The 27,930-nt window shown below is 33.1% G+C and overlaps 1 protein-coding gene across 1 annotated transcript in view; it reads left to right on the top strand.

Moving 5' to 3' along the window:
* The window catches only part of bnl (branchless), a 210,542-nt gene that overhangs the window by 165,823 nt on the left and 16,789 nt on the right, over positions 1-27,930 (top strand). The window contains exon 2 of the mRNA XM_068763403.1: positions 5,732-5,835. Coding sequence (XP_068619504.1) covers positions 5,732-5,835 — 104 coding nt within the window. The remainder of the gene's footprint in view (positions 1-5,731; positions 5,836-27,930) is intronic.

The raw sequence follows: 27,930 nt of genomic DNA on the forward strand, positions 1-27,930 counted from the left end.
GAGCAGAGTTCCCCAAACTTTTTTGTGTCGTAGACCCCTTGCCATGTTTTTCCGTGTTGGGTAGACCCCCTACTTACCTGATATTGATTTCCTGTAAATTTCTAACTGTAGTGAAGTTTATTGTTAAAAACTTAAAGTAAAAACAAATGTTAATTTATACATTTATTAATTGAATTTAAATTAAAACCACTCTAAATAAAATTTTGTATCTGTTATGTAAAATATACGCAACATTAAATAAACTATAAAAAAAATAACATAAGCAATAAGTCAATATTTTTAGTGAGAAGGATGAACCTGATGCTTTAATAATAAATTATCAACATTTGGCGTCAATTTTGTAAGGGTTAATCTTAAAGGTTAATTGATAAGGTTAATCTTTTTCTGTTGAACACCTATTTTCATATCATGGAACCCCAAATTGTTTTTCGCTGACGTAGACCCCTTGCAGGTTGTCATAGACCCCTAGGGGTCGATATTTGGGAATCACTGCTATAGAGTTTCAGAGTGATCATTTTATACAAGGTGATTGGAAATAGATGTAATAGGTTTAAAGCTTTTCGCTAATACATAAACTTTAATTTCACGCCTGTATACAATGTAATTTGATTCACAATCCAATATTATACATAATAGCTACAACTTCTGTATAATAAAACAAAATTACATTTACACAATAATGTTTGATGATAAATGTACAACGAAAATGCCATCTTATTCACCTAGAAGACTGTGGAATAAGTTTATTTTGATCTCACTTTAAATACACATGTATACTATTAAAAAAAAAACATTAAAGCCACTATAGATACTACATATTTGAATAAAAATGTCACAAATTATTTTTAATAATTCATATCGGAATGTTGTTAAACAAGGTTAAACAAGTTCCAATTCAATTACGATAATTTATTCAAAATTACTCACTAATAAATTAAAGAAACCAAAGCAATTATGTATTAAATGATTAATTATAATTATTTGCTGTCCATTCAATTGATTAGCGAATACATTTTAAATTAGTAAACTGGATTTTTTTTTAATTATCATTAGAGGCCGCGATATGAATATTCCAAAAATAAACTACCAACTAATGTAACAGTGAAAAAGGTCGGGGTAATTCCCCGGAACATATTTTTCTGTAACATTTTATTTTATTTTATTATAACACAATCATTGTGTGTTGCCAGTTATGAGGCGATGTCTTTTACTCTGGGAGACATTGTCAAACTCACAGTCGATTAAGGAGTCATGGAGAGGTCCTTGCTTAGGATTTCTCTATGGGATCGAATCAGGAATGAGGAGACCCCAAGAGGAATGAAAGTTACCGACTTAGCCCTGCAGATTGGCAAGTATACGTGGGAATTGGCAGACTATAAAGAGCACGGAACAAGTAACCGCTGGGGCCTTAAAATTCTAGAGTGAAAATCACAGACCAGCTAGCGTAATGCAGGTCATCCACGCACCAGGTGTACCGATGACCTTGCGAAGGTCGTCCAAAGAAGCTGAATGCAGGCCGTCTCTAGAAGAATCTATCCAGCAGTTGATATCCTACGAAACTGTGAAATGATGATCACCACACGAACCTAATGTGGTTTGGTGAATCGGACATGTCCCGAATTTTCCAACCTTAAATATGCCCACACTACGTTATAATTCAGATTTATAAAATATTCCTGATTGATGACAAAATTTTTAGTTAAACTTTCTATATTTATACGAACTACTTTTAACTTATTATAATTAAAACACATGTAAATGTTATGCACCAATTATAAAATCATGTATTTAGATTATATTTCATCAAAGTATTTTTAAATTTATTTCACAATTATGTTTCTATTAAAAATTAACTGTAGAATAAATATTTTTTAAACAATAGTGTAAATTGTTTATGGTGCAAAAGTTTAAATCAAACAGTCCTTATAATGATAAAAAATGAGTTAGAACTTCATCTAAATAGCGAATTGTATACTTGTCGATAACTGGCAACCAAATATCACAAGTAAACGTTTTCAAAGTTTTTTGGTATATTTCTAAAAACACTAAGTAACGAGTTGAACTTGAATGTAATATTTTAATTACTCGTACATACAAGATAATTTGTTGGCGCAGTGGCAGATCAGTGGTCGAGTACTATGACTTGTGATCGTATGCCGCGAGTTCGATTATGGGGATACAATGTTATATAATTTACACTTTGTGCATCATATATAAAATAAACACTGCTCACAAAAAAGTTTCCAGAGGATGGGCAACAGCGTCTTCTGCTTACCATAATATCACACTGCGATTGCTCCAACTCGCCTGTCAAGCATTGCGATTATGATATGCCCTCATAGATATATCTGGGGGCGGCTTATACCCACCAGTGGGTGTCTAAGGAATATAAAAACGACGAAATTTGTAATAGAGCAGCATTGCTAGCAAAAACCTTTAAAGCTTTTACATCTATTTCCAATCACCCTGTATTAAGTGATCATTCTGAAACTCTATTGGAATACGGCAGTAAGCACGGCAAAATAGTAAACAACATTTAATTTTAATAAGAAGTAATCCGAATTTTGTAAACACTTTATCTCTATGCCTTTACATGTATCACCTGGCATAAATTGCGACATATACTTGAATTTATTTAAATAACATATGAAACAAAGTGTAATTTTCTAACAAGTGATTGTAAATTTTTTGCCCCTAAATATTTTTGAAGTGATACATAAATTTAAATAGTCATAATTTTGAAAATTACTGTCATCGAAAATTAATATATTTGAAAACATAAAACAGACAATGACATAATAACAATTCAATGTATAAACAAATAATTTGTATTTAGTTATAGATAATTATATTTGTAAATCTATTACTAAACGAATAATGCGATGCATTTCAATGCAAGTTTACGACTTGAAACATGAAAGGGGCATGGCATCGGTAGAAATTCAAATGTCTACAAGTGATTTGAGTCAAACTGTAGGTTCAGCTGCATTCAGACTGCACTGCCATCTATGTACAAAAATTAAAACTACACATATGCTATAAACAGTGATGGGAAACGAATCATTTTATCGATATTTATAAATAATCGATGTTATTCTTGAACGATATTCTAAATCACTCTTTATGTTATATTAATTATAAAAATACTCAACTTGAAGTTGAATGGTATGGAATAAAATTAAAAAAAGGCTGTGTATAAATACATAATTAAATGTATGCTTAGTAAAGCCTTACTGAAAGTTTAGATAAAAATATAGTGTATTATTTCATTATTCATATCAGGCAGTTAATTAATTTGAATATGTATTATAAAAAATTTTGAAAACGCTTTTCCTTACTTTATTTTTTCACATCGTTTTTACGATATTTCACATTTAATGTGCAAAATCTCATTTGCGTTCAACATTGAACTGAGATCATTTCAGGAAAGTTTCTTGGTCCGATATAATCACATTCGTCATTTCAGCCCATACACGCCCAGTGCAGGATATAGGATATATATTAAACATTATTTTGTCTCGACATTTTTTTGTAGCTAACAACACAATAACTAGAGTTTAATGATCTTTTTTTTAAATATGGAAGACTAACTGCTGTAGGTAATTAAGTGTATCAACATTTAATATTTTATTTATTTTATCCGTTTCACAGTTTATGTATGGCAGACTAATTCAATACCGTAGTTATTATACGAACAAATAACAAGTGTATACTTATATTATTAGGTTACAGAAATTGAAATATGGTACCGCCAACCTAAATGTTTTTCTACAATTTTCGACCCGAATGGAAAGCTGAAAAATTATAATCCAATCATAGACCTCGTCAAAGAAATGTGGTCATATTTATTATAGACACCATTAACGTCATTATTTGCTGGAATAAAATCCTAATTTGTGTCGAAGATATATTAGGTACGTAGCAAGAGGTGCAAAAGTAATGTCAAGATTGACACTTGATCATGCATCTGCATGCATATATTGATACATAATTGCGCTTGTTTAAGGGCATTTTGTTGCGCTCAAAACTTCTGGTTCCAATTCGCGATACGTTCTTTAATGTTAGCTTTCAAAGCTTGTAAGGTACGTGGTTAGTTGTGGAAAACGCGACATTTCCAGTGGACCCAGTTTCCACGAGGCGCGCGGCCAAACAATTATTTCTGAACGAGACTTAAAATTTGTCAAATAAGCAGTAACAATAATACTATGTTCTTCCTGTTGCCTATCGAGTACTAATTCTCTATATACCTTCATCTTAAATGTCAAAGCGCTGTGACATTTGACGCCATTTGTAAAAATTAGGACACGTTCATATTATGACATTACTTCTGCGCCACTTGTTATTTGAATTAGGTTAAGCCAATATCATTATCATTAACTATGTAAAGGACTACTTCATTTATCTAGTTATTCCGGTCAAACACAATCCGAATATTTATCCTTTTCAAATGGCCACTTATAAAACAGTTAACTAAATCTTCTATTTAACTGTTAGTTAAATCCGTGTTCGATATAAGGACATAAACCGTTTATTTTAATAGATAACCGTTTGAATTCGGTCCTGCGATGGAAGCAACAAGATGTACTATTGAATGGATGCCTTGTCGCTCCACTGAATGATGTTCAGACGTGTCTTTTCAACGTATATTATGTGCCTGGTACGGTCGGTGCATCCATTCGACGTTTGTAAACGATTTACTGCTGTCAATTCACTCGACAGACTAGAAGGAAAGTTAGTTAACTATAGGCTTTTGTATATATTTACAAATCGTGGCTTTTCTCAGACTACCCGCAGACCTTCGTTTAAGTCAATGCTAAATAGTTATCCTATTATGTGGTACATTTAATGTTCAAACTAGTAATCGATTCATAAGTTCTCTCATATTATTTGTAGTCTTTTTTTTGTTTCACACATGGACAATACTTTCGAAAAAAATAAGGCAAGGATATGTTACATCGGACTTGTTTTTCCGCCAACGCTCTGTGTGACGTCCGAGAACATTTTCTTCGTGAAGCAATAGCGGGACCAAAGAAAAACGAGAGGTGTTAAGGAATAAAGAATAAAATATTTTGATACGTCAAATTTTTAGTCTATGGATATGTTAATAATGTCTGCAGTGATACTAATGACAGTTTTTTTACGTTGCGGTATCGGCCGCTATAGCAAAGCGGGGCATTACGAAATAAAAATAAAAAAACTTCCGGGGAAAACTTTGGACGAAACCGACAAAAATATTTATCTAATTTTATATTTTGACAGTCCAGAGAAGCTTGTAACTTGATCATCATTAAGTAAGAAAAGGACCAATATTTAGCCACTTCCGCACATGCAGCGGTAGTCGTGCAATAAAGTGCACCGCCCGCCAGCCCGCTGATAAATGCGTATGCGGCAAACAATGCGAATCACACAACCGGCACTGCCAAACCACTCAACACGTATTTCACCCCTCCACGGGGCATCTTCAGGAGTTATGTTACACCGATTAGTGCCAAACACAGAGTGATCATCATTACTTCAGCTGCTGTTGGACATAGGTCTCGCCCGTATAGTTTCAAAAAGACCGGTTGGAAGAGACCTAAATGTGACGCGCCTTCTTACAACTTTGTCAAGGTCATCCTGCCTGTTTGCTAGATACTGTTTCAACTTGCCAATCCGATGATAGATATATTACTTACTTTTGGAAACATTTCTGTTAGGATATTGTAATTAATAAAGTGATGTTTGGTTTCAGCGATACTTCAGCGTGCGACATACAAGGTCGGCCTCCTGACGATCCAGGGGGTGTCTACCTGCCTCTACCTCTGTATGGATGCGTGCGGGTTCCACTACGCAAATGTAAGTTCTATCACATAACTCTATTAATAACCTTGAACTGTTCGGAACTAAGATCACTTTTTTACTTAATATAACCTTATAAAGTTATATATATTTTATGCCAAAACCGTCTAGTTAGATATTATACCAACACTTCTAAAGAGCAGAAATAGATTCTCAACAGTTATTTATTTTATATTTAATGTCAGAAATTTCACTTCATACGAGAGATTGTTGTAGCAGGGTGTAAAAGGGATGCTGAAAACTAAGAGGCTAACTAATCAGATTTATCATCATGCTATGATGTAGTCATGGTGATGGAAAGTCGCTAGATGCAGGCAGTGAAAGATTGGTCATCGTGGCTGTATTTGGGGAAGTACTATGCATTGCAGTGGGTGGTTTATAGGTTGATATGATGATGGTAATATAAATTTGTCTGTCAAAGACAATTGTCTACCATCACATTTACTAAAAATTTACAGCGTTTTAAACGTCAAATCTTTCTCGTGTACTTTTTATAATATGGCCTAAAGGACTTACTGATCGTTGAAGTCCTATTTATAATGCGCAGTTTAATATTTAAAACGGTACCTCTTGGACATTAATTCATGCTTTTATATGCCCTTCTATTTATAAGTCCTCACTTTTACCACTACAAACTTTTTAAATAAACCTTCGCAGTAATTTTGTTTGCCAAAAATATTAAAACAACACAAATCAGGTTATATTGATATTTAATGACAGCCTATCACATATAAAAATATGACTAAGTTGCTATGTAGATTTTAATAGCATTTCACAATTCAATCTCACTCTGTAATTGTATAAACGAACACTTAATGCTACGATAAGATTGCCAAACACGTGATGAGGGACAACTCGTGCAGCACCATGCACCGCCCAGCCGATTGTCTGGCGTATTGTGAGCCCTTACCGTTATTTTCTATGCATAAATATGAATGGTATTCTGGACAATATGACACTGTTATTATCTCTGTACCTTTTATAATTGCGTCGTGAATGATGGTCTGTGAAAAAAATATAGCCAAGAGTGTTTTGAAAGGTTTTTTTTTATTAATTCTAATTTGCAAAAGTCTCTGGAAGGTTTTTTTATTAATTCTAATTTGCATCGCTAGGGTGTTATGGTTACAATGTGTTTCTTCCGCGTTTATTGGGTACAGACAGTTGGGACATGAATTACAGATCTTTCTTTTTCTTTCTTACCAGCTTTTTCTTACCAGCGAGTTACGCGACAGCTTAAAACTATGATTTATAACTATTATATTTATACTTGAAGTCGCTGCCTAAGTGCTACAGATCGTTAAATGTCTTGAGGTTTAAACCAACGTGCCGGGCCAGCTTATAAAAAGATTTTGCAGTGAATTATTTCTAAGCCTGTCAAGTTGAACGATGGTAAATCAAGGTTTTCACAAAAGTTCACGTGGTTACGTCTATTGGATTCGAATCGGGAACAGTGTCTAAGCAATAAAACAACACACCGATAAAACAGCTGGTTCCTCATTTTCCTCATTTTTATTTAGGTGCACGGCTGGTTGCGCATCACCATCCTATCAGGTATACAAACTTTGTTAGTAAAACGTGCTAGCCTGTATCTTTACCTCAAATCCTCTATTTATCACAAATCTATCTATCAATTAATCAATCGAGTTGTACATAAAACGACTGCTTTCGATGTACTGAAAATACTTCTTTGAAAAATACAATACAACTGTCTTAGTAATAAGAATCTATATTTCACAGATATTAGCAACAGTGCCTTTGTTTTACCAATTAAAGTGAATAATATTTCAATATGTTTTTAGTCATGTACTAAACAAAGTTACTCTAGTCCAGAGTTCTTCAAACTTTTTTGTGTCGTAGACCCCTTGCCATGTTTTTCCGTGTTGGGTAGACCCCATACTTACCTGATATTGATTTTCTGTAAATTTCTAACTGTAGTGAAGTTTAGTGTATGTTCAAAATGTATTGCGACCACAAAGCTAATACCAACATCCTACAACTTACACAATTTTATAAACATATATAATATTTTTTTTCACTTCATAGGTACTTTTATAAATAATGTAAATGTTTTGATATTATGAGATAGTATGATGTAAGTAAATAGGTACTATCAGTGTATGTGTTGAGATCCACTATCGTGGACGCCCATTTTCATACATGGACCCCCAAATTTTTTTTCGCTGACGTAGACCCCTTGCAGGTTGTCATAGACCCCTAGGGGTCGATATAGACCACTTTGGAAATCACTGCTCTAGTCTCTTAAAGATATATGTTCATTTTTCAACTGTAGAACATAGGACTTCTCTCTTGATTTCCAATAAGACCTTGTGTGGTCGTTTAATGAAATATGAATCTACTTCTTCAGTAACAAGAGAGTCAGAAGTATTTTTTGTTTTGTACGCTAGTTATAAGTTAAAGATTTTGTAATAAAATATTAGCATTACGCTATAAAATAATATCCAGGACATCGCTCGTGCAATTTAGGACTTTGTAGTACAATGATGGCGCATTACGTTCATTCGGTTTGTAGCAATTGATCTATTTCTAGTTCCAACGAATTGGGCTCGCGATAACATGCTAGGCTAGATTGATGCGCGTACGCATTCCTGCACGAAGCCAAGTCTCCACATCCTGAACTCATTACAACTGTTATGTCATGTTGACGATTTCTTGAAAATAAAAGGTTGTCAAATATCTCCCTTCCGCCTTTTTGTCTTTTGAATTTCGCGGCTATGTACAAAGCGCTACAGAGCTCGTATCTGGCAATACTATACATAATTTGAAAGGTCTTGACATAACCTACAAAACGACGCTATGCATGATTAGTTTGGATATTGCGTTTAACAGTTATAGACGTGTAAACATGGAGTTCACTAACGCCGAAATTCGCGCTATTTTAAAGTTTTCCTTCGTTAAAGGCAAATCCGCTAGAGAAACGTTCCGTGAGATTAATGGTATTTTGGGGGATGGTACTCTATCACTTCGAACCGCGGAGGAATGGTTTCGACGATTCAGAGCCGGCGAAAACGACACCATGGATAAGCCAGCCGGCGGAAGACCTGTGACGACAAATACCGATCAAATCATGGACTATATCGAGTTAGACCGGCATGTGGCATATCGTGACATCGCCCAGGAGATGGGAGTTAGTCACTAAACCATTTTAAACCATCTGCAGAAGGCTGGATACAAAAAAAAGCTTGATGTTTGGGTGCCGCATGATTTGACGCAAAAAAACCTTCTGGACCGAATCAACGCTTGCGATATGCTGCTGAAACGGAACGAACTCGACCCATTCTTGAAGCGGATGGTGACTGGCGACGAAAAATGGATCACATACGACAACATCAAGCGAAAACGGTCGTGGTCGAAGGCCGGTGAATCGTCCCAAACAGTGGCCAAGCCGGGATTGACGGCCAGGAAGGTTTTGCTGTGTGTTTGGTGGATGGAGATTGGAAGGGAATCATCCACTATGAGCTGCTCCCATATGGCCAGACGCTTAATTCTACCATCTACTGCGAACAACTGGACCGCTTGAAGCAGGCGATCGACCAGAAGCGTCCAGAATTGGCCAACAGGAAGGGTGTAGTGTTCCACCAGGACAACGCCAGACCACACACTTCGTTGATGACTCGTCAGAAGCTACGGGAGCTCGAATGGGAGGTTTTATCACATCCACCATATAGCCCGGACATAGCGCCAAGTGATTACCACCTGTTCCTGTCCATGGCGAACGCCCTTGGTGGTGTAAAGTTGAACTCAAAAGAGGTTTGTGAAAAGTGGCTGTCCGAGTTCTTCGCAAATAAAGAGGGGGGCTTCTACGAGGGAGGTATTATGAAGTTGCCGTCTAGATGGAAACAGATTATCGAACAAAACGGCGCATATTTGAACTAAATCCGATCACTGTAACACTTTTTATAAAGCATTGAATAAAGAGCAAAAAAGCGGAAGGGAGATATTTGACAACCTGTTATTACAAAGTCAAATACATGTTTAACCATTGATACGGTTTAACATCATTGAATCATTACACTAGTATTGCTTTCCATTATATTTTCGCCGACATCAAAAGTAGCAAAAAGTATTTAAATTTGCGATATTTTAAATACATGATGATTTGTTATAGATCTAAAATCTCTTAGGAGGTAAATGAACAGTTCATTTTTCAGCAAAAATCTGTAAAGCTTTTACGTCCATTTCCAATCAACCTATATAAATAGGTATGTTACATCAATAGATTTTTAATTCGGATTCGACTGGCTCTTAACTTCTGGCAATACAAAGTTTGCAGGAAAATACAAAAATCGATTTTACGAGCTGCACATTCAACCCTTTATAGCTTTTATACCTATAACGAAACAGCCTGTATACTCATAAACCATTTAACAATTATACGTAACCACGAAATGCTCGAGAACAATGGTATTGTTATTTCAAAGAGTCAAAAATTAACAATAAAACGAAGTATTTTTAATGAATAAATAATAAAACATTTTTAACTATTAGATAGATTGATACGTAAATAAAAAAATGTGAGCCTATCCATGTTGTAAAGGAAACCATTTTATAACATCTAAGTCATGTCTTTAGTCTAAAGTCACTTGGATTCATGTAGCCGTTTTAATAATTGTGGTTAGCCACTATCTGTTATTTTTGTTTATGCACCATCATCTGTATTTCGAATTGGCGTTGATTTATGGGTCATTTAAACATCTATGAAAAGCATTACATATACGTATATATATAATTCAAATATAGAGAGGAAATCTATGGAATGTTCTAGAGTATGGCATATGTACGCATGTTGTATGTACCTGCAGACACTGTACGATGATCGAGAGGAAGCAAACCGTCCCGGTTTCGAGCCTGTTCAGTGACTATCAACACTGGGTTGCGATGCTAGGGTACGCATGTTTTCATATAAATGTGAGATAAGTTTTTCTAAAATATTTATTATGAACTATGCCTTTTTATTTAAAGGTCAGTTAATCAAACAAAATTCAGTGTTTAAAATTAAGAATATGATGATAATCATAAAAAAAATATTTAATAAAAATAATTAAAACTAGGTAATAAAAATAAAAATTGTATGAAATAAAACGTGTCAATACATTATCTATCGATATATGAGCCGTGAGTAATGGTGGCCCAGCGGTAGAGTACTGAGATCTACGATCGTTGGTCACGGGTTCGAATCTCAGGATAAAATCTTTAATAATTCATACTTTTTGCATTAATTATATTGGATTGCCACTGCTCATAAATAAGTTTTCAGAGGATGGACTGCTGCCTCCTCTGGTAATACCACACTGCGATCGCCAACCCGCTAACCAAGCGTGGCGATTATTATATATCCACCTATAGATATATTTGGGGGAGACCAATGGCTTGCAGTGGGTGTCTATGGGCTATATATGTAAAGGGTATATGAAAACCATGTCTATCTATATAAAAATAATTATAAGATTATACATATTTGTATATATATAACATGAAAAACATAATGTATGTATTTTTAATTACTGTTGTAGCAATTCAATTAATATCCTATTAATATTATGAATTATGGTTACCCTGGTATAACGTGTGTACGGAAGCGATTTCTTTGAATACATACACACAAGGCGCCCGATTATAATCTTACAGCACCGATGGGCTTCATTAACTTAGCAACTTAGCTTTGATACGCTATTTAATAGCGTGAAACCAGCTAATTATATTACAAGCTAATGTTATAATTTAACCTAATATTTTTAGACATATAGTATCATCCGGAATAAGCAGTAGTTTCAAAAGAGTTTACCATGATTTTAAAGGTTCTAAAATAGCAATAAGAGTGATCTATACTCCCAGAGCTATATTCCCTAAGTGACATATTTATTAAATACAGATATACCGTTAGTATATCTGTTATATTAGTCGCAACATAATATATTTTATATAACATCATCTAATTTACAAACAGTTCGTGCAATACTAGAATGAAATCCCTTATAAACCTAGTTTTGTTTACATAAAGTAGATTCATCGTTTTTGGAACAAGGAATAGGCTTCCATTATAAAATTCATGAAACGATTATTTTAAATTCATTTTTATTTAATTGCATTAAATATTGTATTTTAACTGTAAAATATCATAGAATCTTATACATTATTAAAGTTTATAAGTAGTTTTCCTTATAGCAAATCTATTTATTTTATTATAGCATTAACGCGAATAATAGCGTTTAAGAAATCGTTAAGTGCTAATAAATATTTGACATTTAGCATATTTGTAAACGTTCTTTATAGACTTATCCTCAACCATTATTATTTATTACCATCATTATAATATATTAATAACACGAACACGAATAATAGATAGAAACATAGCGCAAGTGTTTCTTAACAGTTTTTTTTTTACTTGATACGTATGAGAGTTCATTGCAGTATGCCACATCAAAGATCCGACCACAGAACCGAACTTTCTCCACTACAGGATATCGATCCATCACAGATTGATCGATGACAATAAGGGATCACTTGATTATCCGCTCCATACAAATGAATGCACTGACGCCACAATAAATGGCCTATTTTATTCTTTACCGTAACAATAAACTACCAGAAACAACTTATCTAATTTCAAATCTATCTCATGTTAATAAAGTTTAATTTATCTTGTTACGTATAACGCTTGAATAGATTTCTTTGAATGCACACGGGCATTGTTAATTGAATTGTTTGACACACGATCTGTTATGTTTTGAATGTTGGTGCACTTGTTTGTGGGTGGCGTAAAGGTGTCATTGTAGGGCAGCTGTCAAAAATGTGGCGGGAACAATTAGTTTAGGTTAAATAAACTATTAACTACCTCACATTGATATTGCTTGGTGTGAAATGGAATAATTTAATGTCTTACTTTTTAAATAAAAATGACTCAACATATTTACAATATACGTAGACTAACACCCTTAAATACATAAAAACACTAAATTGACTTAGAGTACGAGAAAGTGTAAGTGTTTTTGTGTTCTTTCTTTCTTATTGTGAACTGTTATCTTTACTGATAATCACAAGTCGGTGGACACATATGTTCCTAATTTTCTATAACGTATTTAAAATATACTTATTCCGATTTTGAAGCATATTTTATTAAGATAATTTCGGTTTATAGTAACCCAAATGTACTAATTTAGAAGAAATATATAAAAAATTAACTTCTACACGCTTGTTTAAATTTACACATTAGTTTAAATCATTAAATATCTATATAGTATATATGTAAAGTGACCTCAAATTTTAAATTACATTCTTTATTAGTTTTCAAACAGCTTTTCTTGTAAATAGCGATGTTATGTTCGATATAGGTATGAATATAAAGACAAAAGGAACAACGGAACGAAACAATTAATAGGTAACTAAGGAGTCTGCATCCTTTATCATCGACCACGTCGTCGCTTGCCATCAGGCGAGTTGGTGATAAAACGCGATCATGTAAGAGTCATAAAAAAATAACATGCTGTATAATAACGATTGATAATGGCGGTAAAACAGATTGTTTTCAAAACTATGGGAGAATTTGCTGTAATTTGGATTTTTTTTTTAATCTTATAATTAAATATAATGTCAATTTCTTGACATAAATAATAAAGTTAAAATGTAATTTCACTGTTTTCAAACCAAAGCTAAAAACTACGATTTTGTTTTAGATTTAATATATTCAAGAGAACGGAAAGTAATGTCACTTTCTTAAAGTTCATTCACACGGCGACATTTTTAACATATTTTCAACAACCTTTTGCCGTCTAGTATACCAATTTTCAACGCCGGAGCGGTAAAAATCAATCGATTTTTCTGTAAAATATGTAGAAATAAAGGACATTACTTTCTGGGCCCCCTAATATATTAATCAATTCCTGTTTCCCTTAGTCACGTTATATCTTGAGAATGATTTCATCTTTTTCTTACAATTTTTCTCATACATATGAACCAATAACTTGAATTTTTACAGATAATATAATTACGTTTAAATCTTTGCGCTTTTGACAGTTCGCAAGTTTGACAAATTCACGCGCGTATTTTTTTAATAATACAGTTCTAAAATATAACGCTTTTTTGTAGGGGCTATCACTTGCATATTTTTCTCGCTAAACAGAAGAACACAAATATTTCTATGATTTATTTTTAAAAACGCCATAATTGTGAAGCCTTTGACATTATAGAGATACAGGCTGATTGATTGATGATGATGATTGGTTTAAAAGTTTTCCGATCACTCATTAAAGTAATCATTCTGTAGCATAGCATAGTTACATAATTTTTTTTATTGGTATGCGATAGGCCAATCACTCTTGGATGCCAAAAATTAATAAAAAAAATTAAAGTTTCAAAAATAATAACGCTTTTTATTATATTTGAAACCATTGATTTTTAAACAACATTCACTTCTCTAACGCTTTTGCCTATAACCATCGTCTGTACATGAAAAAAGAATATGTAAATGAAAAAATTCATTCGAAATTTAAATTTAAAAATGTCACCAATAAGAGAACGCCTTAAACAACTGAATAGTTAGAATAAAAAATGCGTTCATAATTTAAATTTAAAAAACTCAGATACCACCGGCTGAAGTTATAAACGCATCTAAAACTAAGTGGTTAGTTAGTCCCTTCCAAATTGTTTCCCTTTAACGAATTTATGTCTTAATGTTATAGTTTTTGCTCGACCAACCCTCAGGGACGCGTCGATGATGTATAGTCCCTTCCGTTAATAGCCCTGAATCTAAGCTAGCTTAGCATGGCGACGGCTTCGTGTAAAAGTTCTTAAAAATTTATTATATTACTCCACCCACGCGTCGGATCGACCGAGTTGAACATGTGTGTTATTCTTATCTTTATTTGAGAATAATAAAAGCTTTTTACATTATATTGTTGAGTTGGTCACACGAGTAATTGCGTATCGTCTACCCACATGTCACTTTGGACGCCATTACCTGGAACGAGAGTATGGTACCAGGTAAGCGACACAGTGATTGTTTACTTTCGTAGTTTGATGTACAGGATGATTGACTATAGATGTAAAACTTTAAAGGGGTGAATATCTTGTTCATTTGCTGTCAACTAATATGTGGTACAATATATAACATAATGATAATTTATTGTTTTTATTATCTATCCCTGTCGATTTTGTACAGCCAATAGTTACTGGCCAGTCGCATTTGAATTAAAAAAATAAAATAATATAACGTATCTAAGAGTAATCACTTGGTACAGTATGATAAGAAATGGGTGTAAAATCGTACCATTTTAAATCTTTCACAACTATAATCATCCTGTATAACGAGTGTTATTGTGATAATTGGCTATTTGTTTAGTGATGGACATTTTGAAATAGATCTACCATTATATTGTCAATGTTTTTGGTTCTTTTATACAAATGTATCGAAATATTTAAGTGTGTAACATTTTGTTCTGTTATCATATCAAAATAGCTTGATTTTTTTCTACATATTGAATTTTTTATAGGTATATAAATCTATAAATAAAGTATTTTTATTACTAGTTGCTCCGAAAGACTTTTTATCGTTTTTTTTGTCGATTATAGCGCGCTTAATGTTAATCGATTACGAGATCTATATATATCTATTTATACATGCTTGCCTAGAAGAAACCTATTCACTCTTGACTTGAAGACTCCCAAGTTATATTTAGCTGGAAACAACGACGCCGGAAAGTTGTTCCATACCTTGGCTGTTTGCACTATGAAAGTAATATCAAAATTAAGTAGCAGGCTGGCGAGCGGTGCACTTTGTTGCACGACTACCACTGCATGTGCGGAAGTGGCTAAATATTGGTCTTTTTCTTACTTAGGATGGACTTCCGCAAAGTAACGCCTGATTCCATTAAATATTTAATATCAAAACGCTTAGTGCGGGTCAAAGGGATTTTAATCGTATACGGATGTCGTGAATCCGTGCGTCTTATTGTACAGTCGAAGAAAGACGGGACAATTGATCGATGTAACTCCAACGCACACTTCAGTAGAGAGAAATAATCGAATAAATGTGAAATGAATTATTTAATTTTGTGATGAATACATACGACACTAAGAATTTTAAAACCCGAGAAGTATTCAAATACATAAAGTTAAAACAGATAATTTTTAAAATTTCTGCATAATATTCTATTTTTTTATCTATAAGAAACTTCCATCAAGGGGTAAGAAGCGCAAAAAAGATGAATGATGTCGATAACATGTTAAAAAATGCTGATACATTTTATTTGATATTTTTAAAAATAATTGCATTAAAAAAAATTTCAACGGTAAAAAATTTAATATTAACTAATGAACTTCACTAAAAAAGGTTTTATTATCGAGTAACATTATGAAGAACCTTGGCTCGGGCATATATATAACACTATTCAGAAATGTTGAACATTTTGTTAGCCTTGGAAGGCTGTCACAATGTTATATAACTAAGGACTAACAAACTTTGTTTCTAATCTTAAATTGCTACTTAAAAACTAAATGCGCTTCCTGGCGTGTTAATGTGTTGCGTAATCCTCGCTTCGTCGGAGGAGTCGATGGAGGTTTTCTTGGTGTCTTCTTTTCGATTGGCTCTCTTATTTGGGCGTTTCGAGTCACTTTGTAGGTGACTTGTTTGGGCGGCCTCCCTCGTTTTTAGGCGTCTTTTGGTTCCTTTCGAGGTCGGTGCTTCTCGGTGTGATAATGCGTGGCATGTCCTACGCTTTTTATGGTAGAATTCTTTTCTGGTAATTGGCCACTTGCTTCACCAGAGTTCGGGTGGTGTACGGGATCTTGGAATTATCTTTATGATGCCTCTGGTAATATCTCACGCAATATTACTGGGTAAGGGTCTCCCACCGCCAAAGTCTTAAGTGGGTGCTCCACGGAGTCACATGGCGAGCCTAAGCTCCGGAGGACATCCCTCATTTCACTAAGCGACTTCCACGCTCTACCCCCAACTCGCTGAAGCTGTGAATGCGGGGCAACAATGTGGATTTACGCCGAAAAAAATATTCCAAAATTAAATCGAAAGTAATATCCGCTTCCATATTTACCGAGCACTCAACGTCAGCTAATATAAGAGCGACAAATTAAACACGCACATAAACAAAGTCACAAACAAGGTACGATAAGCATCGCGATCCTTACGGGAAGGACCGTAAAGGATTATAAAAAAGCACAGTTACGTGGAGCCGGCTTTGTTGGTTTTGTGCTATGTTTAAATATCGCTTTTTTACCTTGTGTATCGTTGTTTTCTTAATTCACTAGATATGCATGCTTCGCTTGTCCTGCACTGTAAGTGCCATTTCATACAATCAATTCTTAGTAATTTTAAATGTACCAAGAAAAATATTCTAGCCAAGTTTTACTTATAGGACTATACCGCCTGAAACTTCTTCGGTTATATTTTCATAAAATCCATTCTTTGTCGCTTCGTAAGGCATAGACCCTCCAAATATATCTATGGGGGATATACAATAAATAAAATGTGATACTATATATACTATCTACTATATACTATCTATATAGTATATATGTGATACTATATATACTATATACTATCTGTGATCTGGAATTAGAATGAGAAAAGATAGAACAGGAATTAGATTAAGAGAAGAAAAGCGATGTTTGAAAGAAGATTTGAAAGAAACCGGTAAAGAAATTGTGAAAGATAGAAGGATACAAGAGAAATTGAGGAAACAGAGAAATATTTAAAAAAAGATTAACCCGATTATGTAGTTTCAGAGGCCCCCAAAAACGGGGACGAAAAAAAATATTCTTGCCAAATTTTAAGTTTCTAGACCTTATGATTCCAGATGCTTCATGATATTGTGATGGTCATTACATACCTGGATATCTCATATTTATTGTAAAAATATTCGTACGAAGTATAGGCGTCTTTGTAAATTTTTTTATATAAAACTTAAAATGCAGTATTAAAAATGTAAAGCGAAGCGTAGAATTGATGTTACAAGTAAACGATGTAGCAGCTACTGACTTGTCAATAAAAGAAAAACATTTTCACATCGTTTGTCTATGTCAGCATAATGCACTCTTGCCGTGGGGAAAAAAGCAATAAAGCAAATTAGATTTAGAATGAACGACTTTGTTTTCCTTTTTGTCTATGGCTGGACGCGATATGAATAGAAATGGTTACGTCCAAAAACTTAGACGCATCGTTCCTCATACGCCATTAACTCCTCGATAAGAATACGAGGGGGTTGAATTAGATTGTTTATGGTCCGTTTTATTTTTCTGTTGTGTAAATAAATAATTATATTTAATGAAAGTTTTTTCAATAAACTAACTAAACAATATTGATTACGTTAAACACATTTAGGCGCTAAATCAGATTTTGGCGGGAATGTGTCACTTTTGACAGATATAATTTAGAGAACTAATTACACATTTTTAATCTGTTACGTTTTGTAAGCAATATAACCCTGATAATAATTTATAGTTAAAGAGAATTTTGTAATAAATCTTGTTTGACACTTCCTACTCGCTCATTTTGTGATGTGACAGTTCATTTTCAAATTTAAATATGGAAGGTTCCAAATACGTTTTGATTTCAGAAGTGTTTAAAATATTCTATAGTTTTTTTTTTTATTTTAACTACCAATATTATAGCCTGTTATGCAATGATTACTCAACCCCCGATGTTGTGACAGGGTTTCATATTTTAATAATAATAGTAATAATAATAATAATAATTATAATAAATGTTTATTGCACACAATAATTACAATAATTAAACTTATGAAAATGTATGTTTGTGTTTGCGTGTAATAATATTGATATAAATATTGACGTTTAGTTCTAAAGTTTTTATTCTGCAGTCACTAAATGTAGGCCACTTTCAACCAGTCCTATTTGAAATCTATAGGTGAAGCATATATTCAAATATGGACGTTATACGGCTAGAATTATGATGAGTCTTCTAGAAAAAAAAATCAATGTTAAAGCAAGTGTAGATAATAAACAAATAGGATGCAACAAGAGAGTCTCGATAAGCTGGCTGTCATAGAAAAAGTAGAGAGAAAGATACCAAGACGGCGATAATCAATCCAATGGAAGGATTTAGTTATGACAGGCGTCACAATAACAGAAGCACTCCGAAAAGCAGTGAGCCATAAAGCCTTGTTAACTTAAAAGAGGTTTAGGCTTAGCGTACTCATCGTCCTACCCCCTCGCACCTGCCGAATTTGCAAATTCCACTTGGGCAGCTGAGCAAGTTAGGTCTAAAAAAATCTGTAAGCAGGTGATTCACACCTTTGGAGACCACACGTCAAATCCTCAAACTTTTTAAGGCATTTCAGGAAGAAGATATTAAATCGATTAAAAATGAATCGATTATATATTCGTGCTGTATGGATATAGGTATGGATCCATTAAAATAGTCACAACACTAGTGTGTGATAGATAAAAGTGAAGTGACACCATTAATCAGTAAGTTCTCGATTCATTAGCTCAGGCGGTGTGAATCGATTTGTCATAGCAGATGTGTGGCCGGGATGATACGGCGAGTGACGTCTCCTGTACGCTCCTTGTTATCCTTACGCTACGCCTACATACATCTGCCTATTGTGGAACTTATGATTTATATCTTAATTCTAAAACAAATATTTACAATTGCTTTAACTATTTTTATTTGTTCAATATTCTTTTATACTTCTAGATAACCTTATGTTTTATGACTGTAATGTATGGGATAGTAATAGTTGGAATGAATTTCTAAACCCAAATATTACTACGTAAGTATATAATCACCATGAGAGAAAACACGTGCGAGTTGTATCTGATTTTAATTGCAATCATATTGTACTCTTGTAGTATTTTATTTGTCGCACTCATGTGTTCAATATAAATAATCCTATGTGTATATAGAAATATTATGTTCAATAAACTCTAATCAACATAATATCTTATGTCATGAAGTTTAACTTTGTGATATAAAACAAAATGTACAAGTGTCACAATAGAATATAATGTATATAGTACAAGAATGCTGCCCGCTAAGCATTTCTCAATTTATTATATTGATTTTATTCCATTATTATGTTGTTATAAAATTAATTATAATAATTAATAAACCGAAAGAATTAATCAAAACTGATCACCGATCAAGACTAATTATCTCGTCAATTCCGGCTGATAGTGATCAGCTTGTAGAAGTGTGTAGAACATTGCCAAATTTACATTAAATTTTGTTTATTTTTATTTTGCATTAAAATTAACGTAAATATTTTAATTTCTACATATTTCTCGATTATAACATTTTGTGAACTATTAATGAGTACTCCTTTATGTGTTAATTAAAAAGGTTGGTGACTCCTGACTTAATACATATTTTAGCGACTCAATTTAACTGTAAAATTTTTGAAATCAGTTAGGGGTCGTATAAGAAAATATTAAGAAAATAAACGACATATACAAAAAAACTTTTTGATATATATCGTTTCCGTTCAGTAAATTTCTATGGGATCTCTAAACACAATACAAAACAAAAATAGCACGGAATGCGGCGAATTTAAACGCTTCCAATAGAGTTAGGATATTATTCATGGCAGATTGATATAGCATTCCATAGATTTGGATCGATTTAAAACAAAAATTTTATTGGCTATGGCCGCTTTCTATTTTCTATCTCCCTGATTTATTGACGCACGAAAACTATAAAATTTAAAAATAGAACGAAAACGTCGAATTGTGTTAAGGTTAGCCGAATGCGTTTCCTTTGTTTTAATTTATTTAAAATTTCGAATCCTGAACAAACTCACTGACAGATAATCTCATAAATATGGATATGAGATTTTTGACAATTTTTATTTTTATTATATGGATGCATTACATTTGTAATATTTTTCTATATCATCAACATCATCATTTTTGCAGCAATACGTCCACTGCTAGACATTTGCTTCTCTCAGAGATTTCCAAGGCTGTTTGGACGTGGCCAACACCTGGCATCTTCCGACCACCTTAAGTAGATCATCATATTATCATCATAGGCTGCGCTTGCAGGTCCATGATCTCTAAAACCTGAAGACTTTATATATAGAAGTTGTGCGTAATGAAAAAGCATTTCACTTAAAATATCAACATAAAGAGGACCAAATATTAAACCAATGTGCAGAAAAAATGGGATACCTTTTGATAAAAGTATGAAGTTTGTTTAACTGGGTCTGAGTTCACCCCATGTGGATAAAAATCCTAAGCAGCGCTTGCCTATTAAAGGTCTTCACTTCAGAACTTAAAAGCCAGAGCAGCCATTTGTTCTATACGCTATGTGGCCTGATCGCAATGACCACCGCACTTTAATTTTTGTTCGTCTTTAGAAGGTCCAAGGTATAGCTGTTTCTATCTCCTCTCCTCTTGAGTGTAAGTAGGTAAACGTCAAACCTTATCGGATCGACAAATCAGACCAATCCGATAGGCTATGTCCGTTTCTTTCATTTGTCTACGAATCTAAATAAACATAGATAAAAAATAAACTACATATGTTTTCAAGTACAGATGTTCGTAATATATAATCTGTATTTAAATACACAGCTGTTGTAATAATAACGGTCTCCTTGGGTGTTCCTTATTTAAAAACGTCTCAGTATTAACGAGATAGAGCGACTACACTATAATTGGTGAATAATGATCTGTTATCCTTCACTTTGTACACTGAGAGTGTTTTACAGTTGGTTGACGTTTTACAACAGATTAAAAAAGGACCTTATTAATCAAATGTAACCGTCCTTTTATAATCTGTACACGTTTGTAATGACTTACGTCAACTTTCACTGCTGTTTATAAATTTTGTGGTATCTTAATAGACTTTAATGAAGTAAGTTTTTTTTTATATTAAACATTATTTTATGAGAATATTTAAATAATATTTGATTATTGGCGCATTTAATAACATTTAAATAACTGTTTTGACTACCAAATATTAAAAACAAAACTTTTTTTATTTTTTTTATTAATTCGTTAGTATTAAGAGGTCGGAAAAAGGTCTTTTGGGTCGCAAATGTGCGATCATTCATAGACCATGCGATTTTATACACAAATATGGACTACAAGGAAATAATGTGAACAATAAATACAGCATGTAACTATGATAAAAGAGTCATATTTACTATCATAACTCACATATAACTATATTTATACTAATCAACAGATAAAAATAGTACTTAGTACTACTTATAGCATATTATGTAACTAGGCAATTCCCACCTATAAAGCGGGAAATCCCTTCGTTATGTTTTTGTACTGTAAAATTTCTAGCGATTCGTACAGTTTATAATTAATTTAGCGTGATAAGAAAAAAAAATAGCTGTTGCTATAATTTTTAGTTTTATTTAAAATGTTTTTCACCGTCATCATTATCATTTTAGCTATACGACGTCCACCGTTGGACATATGCCTCCCCCATAAATTTCCAATAGAACTGTTTGGAAAGCGGCCTGTATCGGTTGTATCTTAACTATATCCTCTGTCCACCTGTTCTCATTTAGTTTGACCCTAATAAAACGCATGAACATGTGAGCGCGTTATATGAAAATGCTCATACAAAACGTTTTTCATGGAATATTTAATGGAATCAGGCGTTACCTCGCGGAAGTCCATCCTAAGTAAGAAAAGGACCAATATTTAGCCACTTCCGCACATGCAGTGGTAGTCGTGCAATGAAATGCACCGCCCGCCAGCCCGCTGATAAATGCGTATGCGGCAAACAATGCGAATCACACAACCGCCACCACCAAATTACTCAACACGTGTTTCACCCCTCCACGGGGCATCTTCAGGAGTTATGTTACACCGATTAGTGCCAAACACAGAATGTACAGTTTTCTATAACGCGAAAATAACCTAGAGTGTTATATATAGGATTAATGAATGTAATATTTAAAAATATTGTATTAAGAGGGGAATATAAATTATGTTTGTTTCGAAGTATAAAATTGTGGTCAAACAATTTCATATCTACATTACGGAAGTTATCAGAGCTAGTGCACTCTCATCCCGGGTCAATACATCTTCAATCATCTCAACGCGGAAGCATCTCTGACTCCTTATTATGACAGTGGATTCGATTATCGACGCTTAGCCTGTTACCCGGTGGGACGCGGCTAATTCGTGAGACCCCTAGACGCTGCGAAGCACAATCCATCACTCATAATCTTCCAGTTACGTCATCGTTTCCTCTCCCAAATGAATTACGGAATGGCCACCGATACAGAAGCAAGCGATACACTGAGTGATAGACAAGTTTATACGAAAAATTGTCTTTCATCCTCTTACTTATATGGATGAATGAACGCGCACAATTTCGTCTAAAACATTATTTACATGAGACAGTAAGATATACAAACATTTTTAATATCAATTCCAATTTTTAAACATTTTTAATTTGAATCCCAAATAATGATTGCACAAAATGTGAATTATATAAGATTGTATTCCGAGAATTTGTAATTGTAATCTGCGACCTACGATCGCAAGTCTGAGTCCTCTACCGCTAAGCTACCAATGTTCTAAATTTTGATTTACTCTGTTGTTTAAAGAAGAAAAGAGATAATAGCTGTTTTAACAATTTAGTAAAAATACTTCGTTTTTTAATAAAAACATGATTAAAAATAGCCGAATTTGTCGAAATATTCCTTATTCTTAACAACATTTTGTTGATTTATTTATATTTATAAAATAAAAATTGAGAATTGGTTATATGTGTAAAAGATTTAAAGAAAGGAATGTTTAGCTTATTTCATAATAGTTAATATAAGGCACACCCTATTCAAAAATCGATATCCAGAAGTAATAAATATATAATTTGATATAATGTGATAATATAGTAAGAAAATACTTTTTTCAAAATTGGATGTACTACATAATTACACTAATTATTCTATCCATTATTTGAACCCGCAGACTTTGTATTTCTCTCTCTTTGTATTTAATATCAGTAAAAGCTGTGTAGCTTTTTGCTGACATATGACCTATATATTCACCCTTTAAAGCTTTTACTACTGGCCACTACAGTCGAAATAATTTTTAGTTTTAATAATTATTGTGTTCAATTTGAAATTCGAACGTCGATTTGAATTCGGATGACAGTAATGTAGTATGCATTGCATTCGAAATTGTAAATTGTAAATAGTTTTTGTATACATGTAAATACACCGCCTTTATCTGGCTCGACATCTGAATATAATTTTTGTGTATTGGTGACATATCATGGAGGAATAGATACGTAAAATTCGAACAACGATTTGAATTTGGAAGAATGATTAACACTAAAAGGTATTCTGGGAGTATTAGTCAGCAATATTAGTCAGCATTCTGTATAGATTGAATCAAAAGTAACTAATGGATTAAAACAAATCACAGTGTATCGCGGGCATAGCTCCCGTGCTTTGTAACGGTGCGTCGTGGGAACTCGTCCGAGCCCCCGGATTACTCAACCCTGGACCGGACCACTCACACGTTTCCTTCGCCAACGACGAGATTAACAGCACTCAATTATGATAACCTAATCTGTCGTATATTGACGTCCAGTTTATTATTAATCGGTACTTCCATGTGACCGTTCTGTGGTTGTAAAAGAGCTATTTTAAAAAAACATATGTATAAAAACAACATGACAACTTCAAAAATATGGTTCCAGCGACATATAACACAATATACAGGATGATTAAACGAGTTAAAGTTTTAAAGAGGTGCATGTATTGCTCATTTATCAGCAAACAGCTTGTAAACTTATTTTCAATCACGCTGTATAAAGTAAACACTTTGAAATATATTCCTTTATTTTGAGTGTGACAGAACTATAGCTTGCGTCAGAACAAATAATGCACAGAAAGATAAAAAGCAATAATTAAATTTAATATATAGTAATCCCAATTTTAAAAATGTTTTCTCTAATAAATTATCATTACATTATTTTTTATTAATGAAACCATTGATTTTTGGATAGTGTATACCGTATATATACACGAGTAGTTCGATTCCTGGGATACAACCTTATATAATTCACTGTGCATTAATTATATAGGATTGCCACTGCGCACAAATAAGTTTCCAGAAGATGGGCAGCTATAATATACCACGCTGCGATCGCCAATCTGCCTATCGAGCGTGGCGATTACGGTGTATTACCCATAGATATCTTTGGAGGAGACCTTGCAATGGGCGTCTACGGAACTTTTGCACCTATAAACAACTAATCTGTAACAAAATTTTGAACATTACTTTTTCTAATTCAATATAAGAAATTAGTATTTCAAATATTTTCGTTGTTTTATTTTAATTTTAAATTCAAAGTTCTTATTGGAAAAAGTCCTTGCGCCTAATAAACATTAGAATACAAAGTAAGAGAATAGTAATAAAAGACTTAGAGATAGTAACATGAAAAGGATTAATAACGTCAATCCGAAAGTTTAACACCAGGAATGGTATCGTGGAGGCAAAAAAAAAAAACGGTTACGGGTTGAATTTTAAAATTCGGACTAAAGGATATCGCCGCGCCACAGGCGCCGCTGTGTGCACACAAAAAACTGTGACACGCACACATCAGAAAAAAAAGTGTAAAACGTTCCACAAAATAGACATAATTTATATGTGAATTAACGACCGCATTGTGTGTTTTCGTTGTAATTTTTATTTATTATTGTTTACCCTGTTTTATGTTTTAATATGGCGCGATATTTATGGACTTTATACTTTTGTCCAGAGGCATCCGCTTTTTTTTCTGGACGTTTCAATTTAATTTATCGGCCTATTTATATCGATATTTAAATTTTAATGGTTAAAATATTTTTTTATCACGCATAACTTCTATATATGCACATGCATATGTGAAAGTTATGTGGCTTTAGATACTGGAGTGACGACGGTGGCCCAGTAATCACAGCGCAAGACGCTCGTTCATAAATTGAAACGATTACCTTAAGATTTTCGAAAAACTATGGTATGCAAGATGCTGGTCATATTGTAAACAAACTGTGATACGATAGGAATGGAGATGAGTGGTAAAAGGCGATGCTTGCAAGGAATGTAAATGAGGCAAGACAGAAGAATACCTTTGTATTAAACTCGAGAATAAAGAAGGAAGAAAGCAGAATAAAAAACAAAATTTTAAAATGAGTTCAGCAAACTAAGTCTCTATTCCACACGTAGAGAGAAAGAGAGACACGAAAAACGCGGACAGTTAAAAAAACGGTCATGTTGAAATCTATTGCGGACGCTGATATAGCAGTGAACGTCATATGGCGTAGAAGTCATGCAGCCTTATGGTGCTGGAGTGAAGACCATGAACTGGTAAGAGGACAGACATCCTTGGTAAGCTTGAAACCCATGTCCAACAGTAAATATCCCATAACTCTGAATTGCTGAAGATAGATAGATATATATGTATACGAAGATCTAGATAACATGTACAGTTTGAAATTTATATTTAGAAATAATTTTAAATTAAGAACGCTATAGCTTTTATAGAGCACTCAGCACGTTCGGATCGTAACGATTCACTCAAAATTTATTCATAGAAAAGTTCAAATCGATTTCCGCTACTACGATTATTCGATAGTAAAAATCGACAAATATTATTTTACATTAGTAAAGTCGATCGGGACGCAAGCCCTCGTACGTATAGCTTTATACAAATATCGTCGATCTCATATTTTACGAGAGTTTTATTGGAGCGAGGAATTCACTGAGAAAGGACGAAAGGCACCGCTGGAAGGTGCGCCGGGCCAGATTAGGAGATTGTAATTCGTTATAAATTTATTAATGATTAATTATGATATCGAGTTTTCGTCTTTCGAGTTCAGTGTGCTTTCTGAGATAGTTTAGGCCGATATTAACGGCCAGAGCGTGAAGCTGTAATATAAATTAAGAAAAAAAATACACTCATATTACCTTTTTATTTTTGGTTTTCTTTGTGTGCTCGTAATAAAATGTGGACTATTTAGTTAGCTTTTATTATAGAATATAAAATTGTATAGGAAATATACATGCCCGTGATGAGTATCATTTTTATTTTAAGATACGAAGTATACGATTTAGAAAAAATAAAATAATAACAAATCGTTGGCGTTCGAACTGTAACTATTGAGTTTCTTGCTAGTTTCTTCTAGATGGATTCCATGTTGCGAACTTGACAGTAGCGTATGTATAAATATACATAAAAATATACATTATATCAATATCTTGACTTTTGCTTAGCAAAGATTTTTAAACGGAATAAATATGTTTCATTATTTCAAAAATATTGAACAAGGTCTGTTGAGAGCTTTTTTTAAGGATAACTTAACAAACATATTTCAAATATATATGTAAATATGTTTACGTATATACGTAAACATATTTACGTACATGTAACGTAAATATTAAAAAGGTAGCTAGTAACATTATTATTTACTGCCTTTTTAATCTAGAAATATTAAATTGTCGACAGAGCTTATAATTAGAAAAATATTGCATAAAATATGGACACCCTGTAAAGAAGTCTTTAAGTTCGATAATGGATATAAATATCAACAAAAAATTTTATATAACTAAGATACTTCCTCGTACCTCAACGAAAATATTAAAAAAATTACTGAGAGGTGAACTAACCGTTGTCTAATATTTGCACTTATTTTTTAATTATAAACATATATTATAGTACATTACCAAAATTTATTAATGAGATTGTTATTTTATTATTATATATACATTAAATAGTATTCAAATTTGTTGTACATATAGATGTAGATATAAGTCATATAAATACTAAGACACATATAAAATAAAACTTTAATATACCGCTACATATATATATATATATATATATATATAGTTAGAAGTAGTCAGTTTGTTTATATCAAATATTTTCTATCGTTCCTATATCGTTTTTCATTCTTTTCAATTTACTTATTTTACCTGCACTCATTTATTTATGTCTGTATGTGTTGAAAAAAATAAGAAACAATATTGATACAACAGTTTAGTCTCGGGTTCCGTATATTCAAACGTTGGCACTATTTAGAACAGCAGTGCCAACATGATAACTACATTATAATAACTTTGCCGCCGCCGGGGACAGTGTTATGG

The sequence above is a fragment of the Battus philenor genome, unplaced genomic scaffold, assembly GCF_028537555.1.
Source record: "Battus philenor isolate CCGP_79_NKW_IND1 unplaced genomic scaffold, ilBatPhil1.0.hap1 SCAF_18, whole genome shotgun sequence".
NCBI lineage: Eukaryota > Metazoa > Arthropoda > Insecta > Lepidoptera > Papilionidae > Battus > Battus philenor.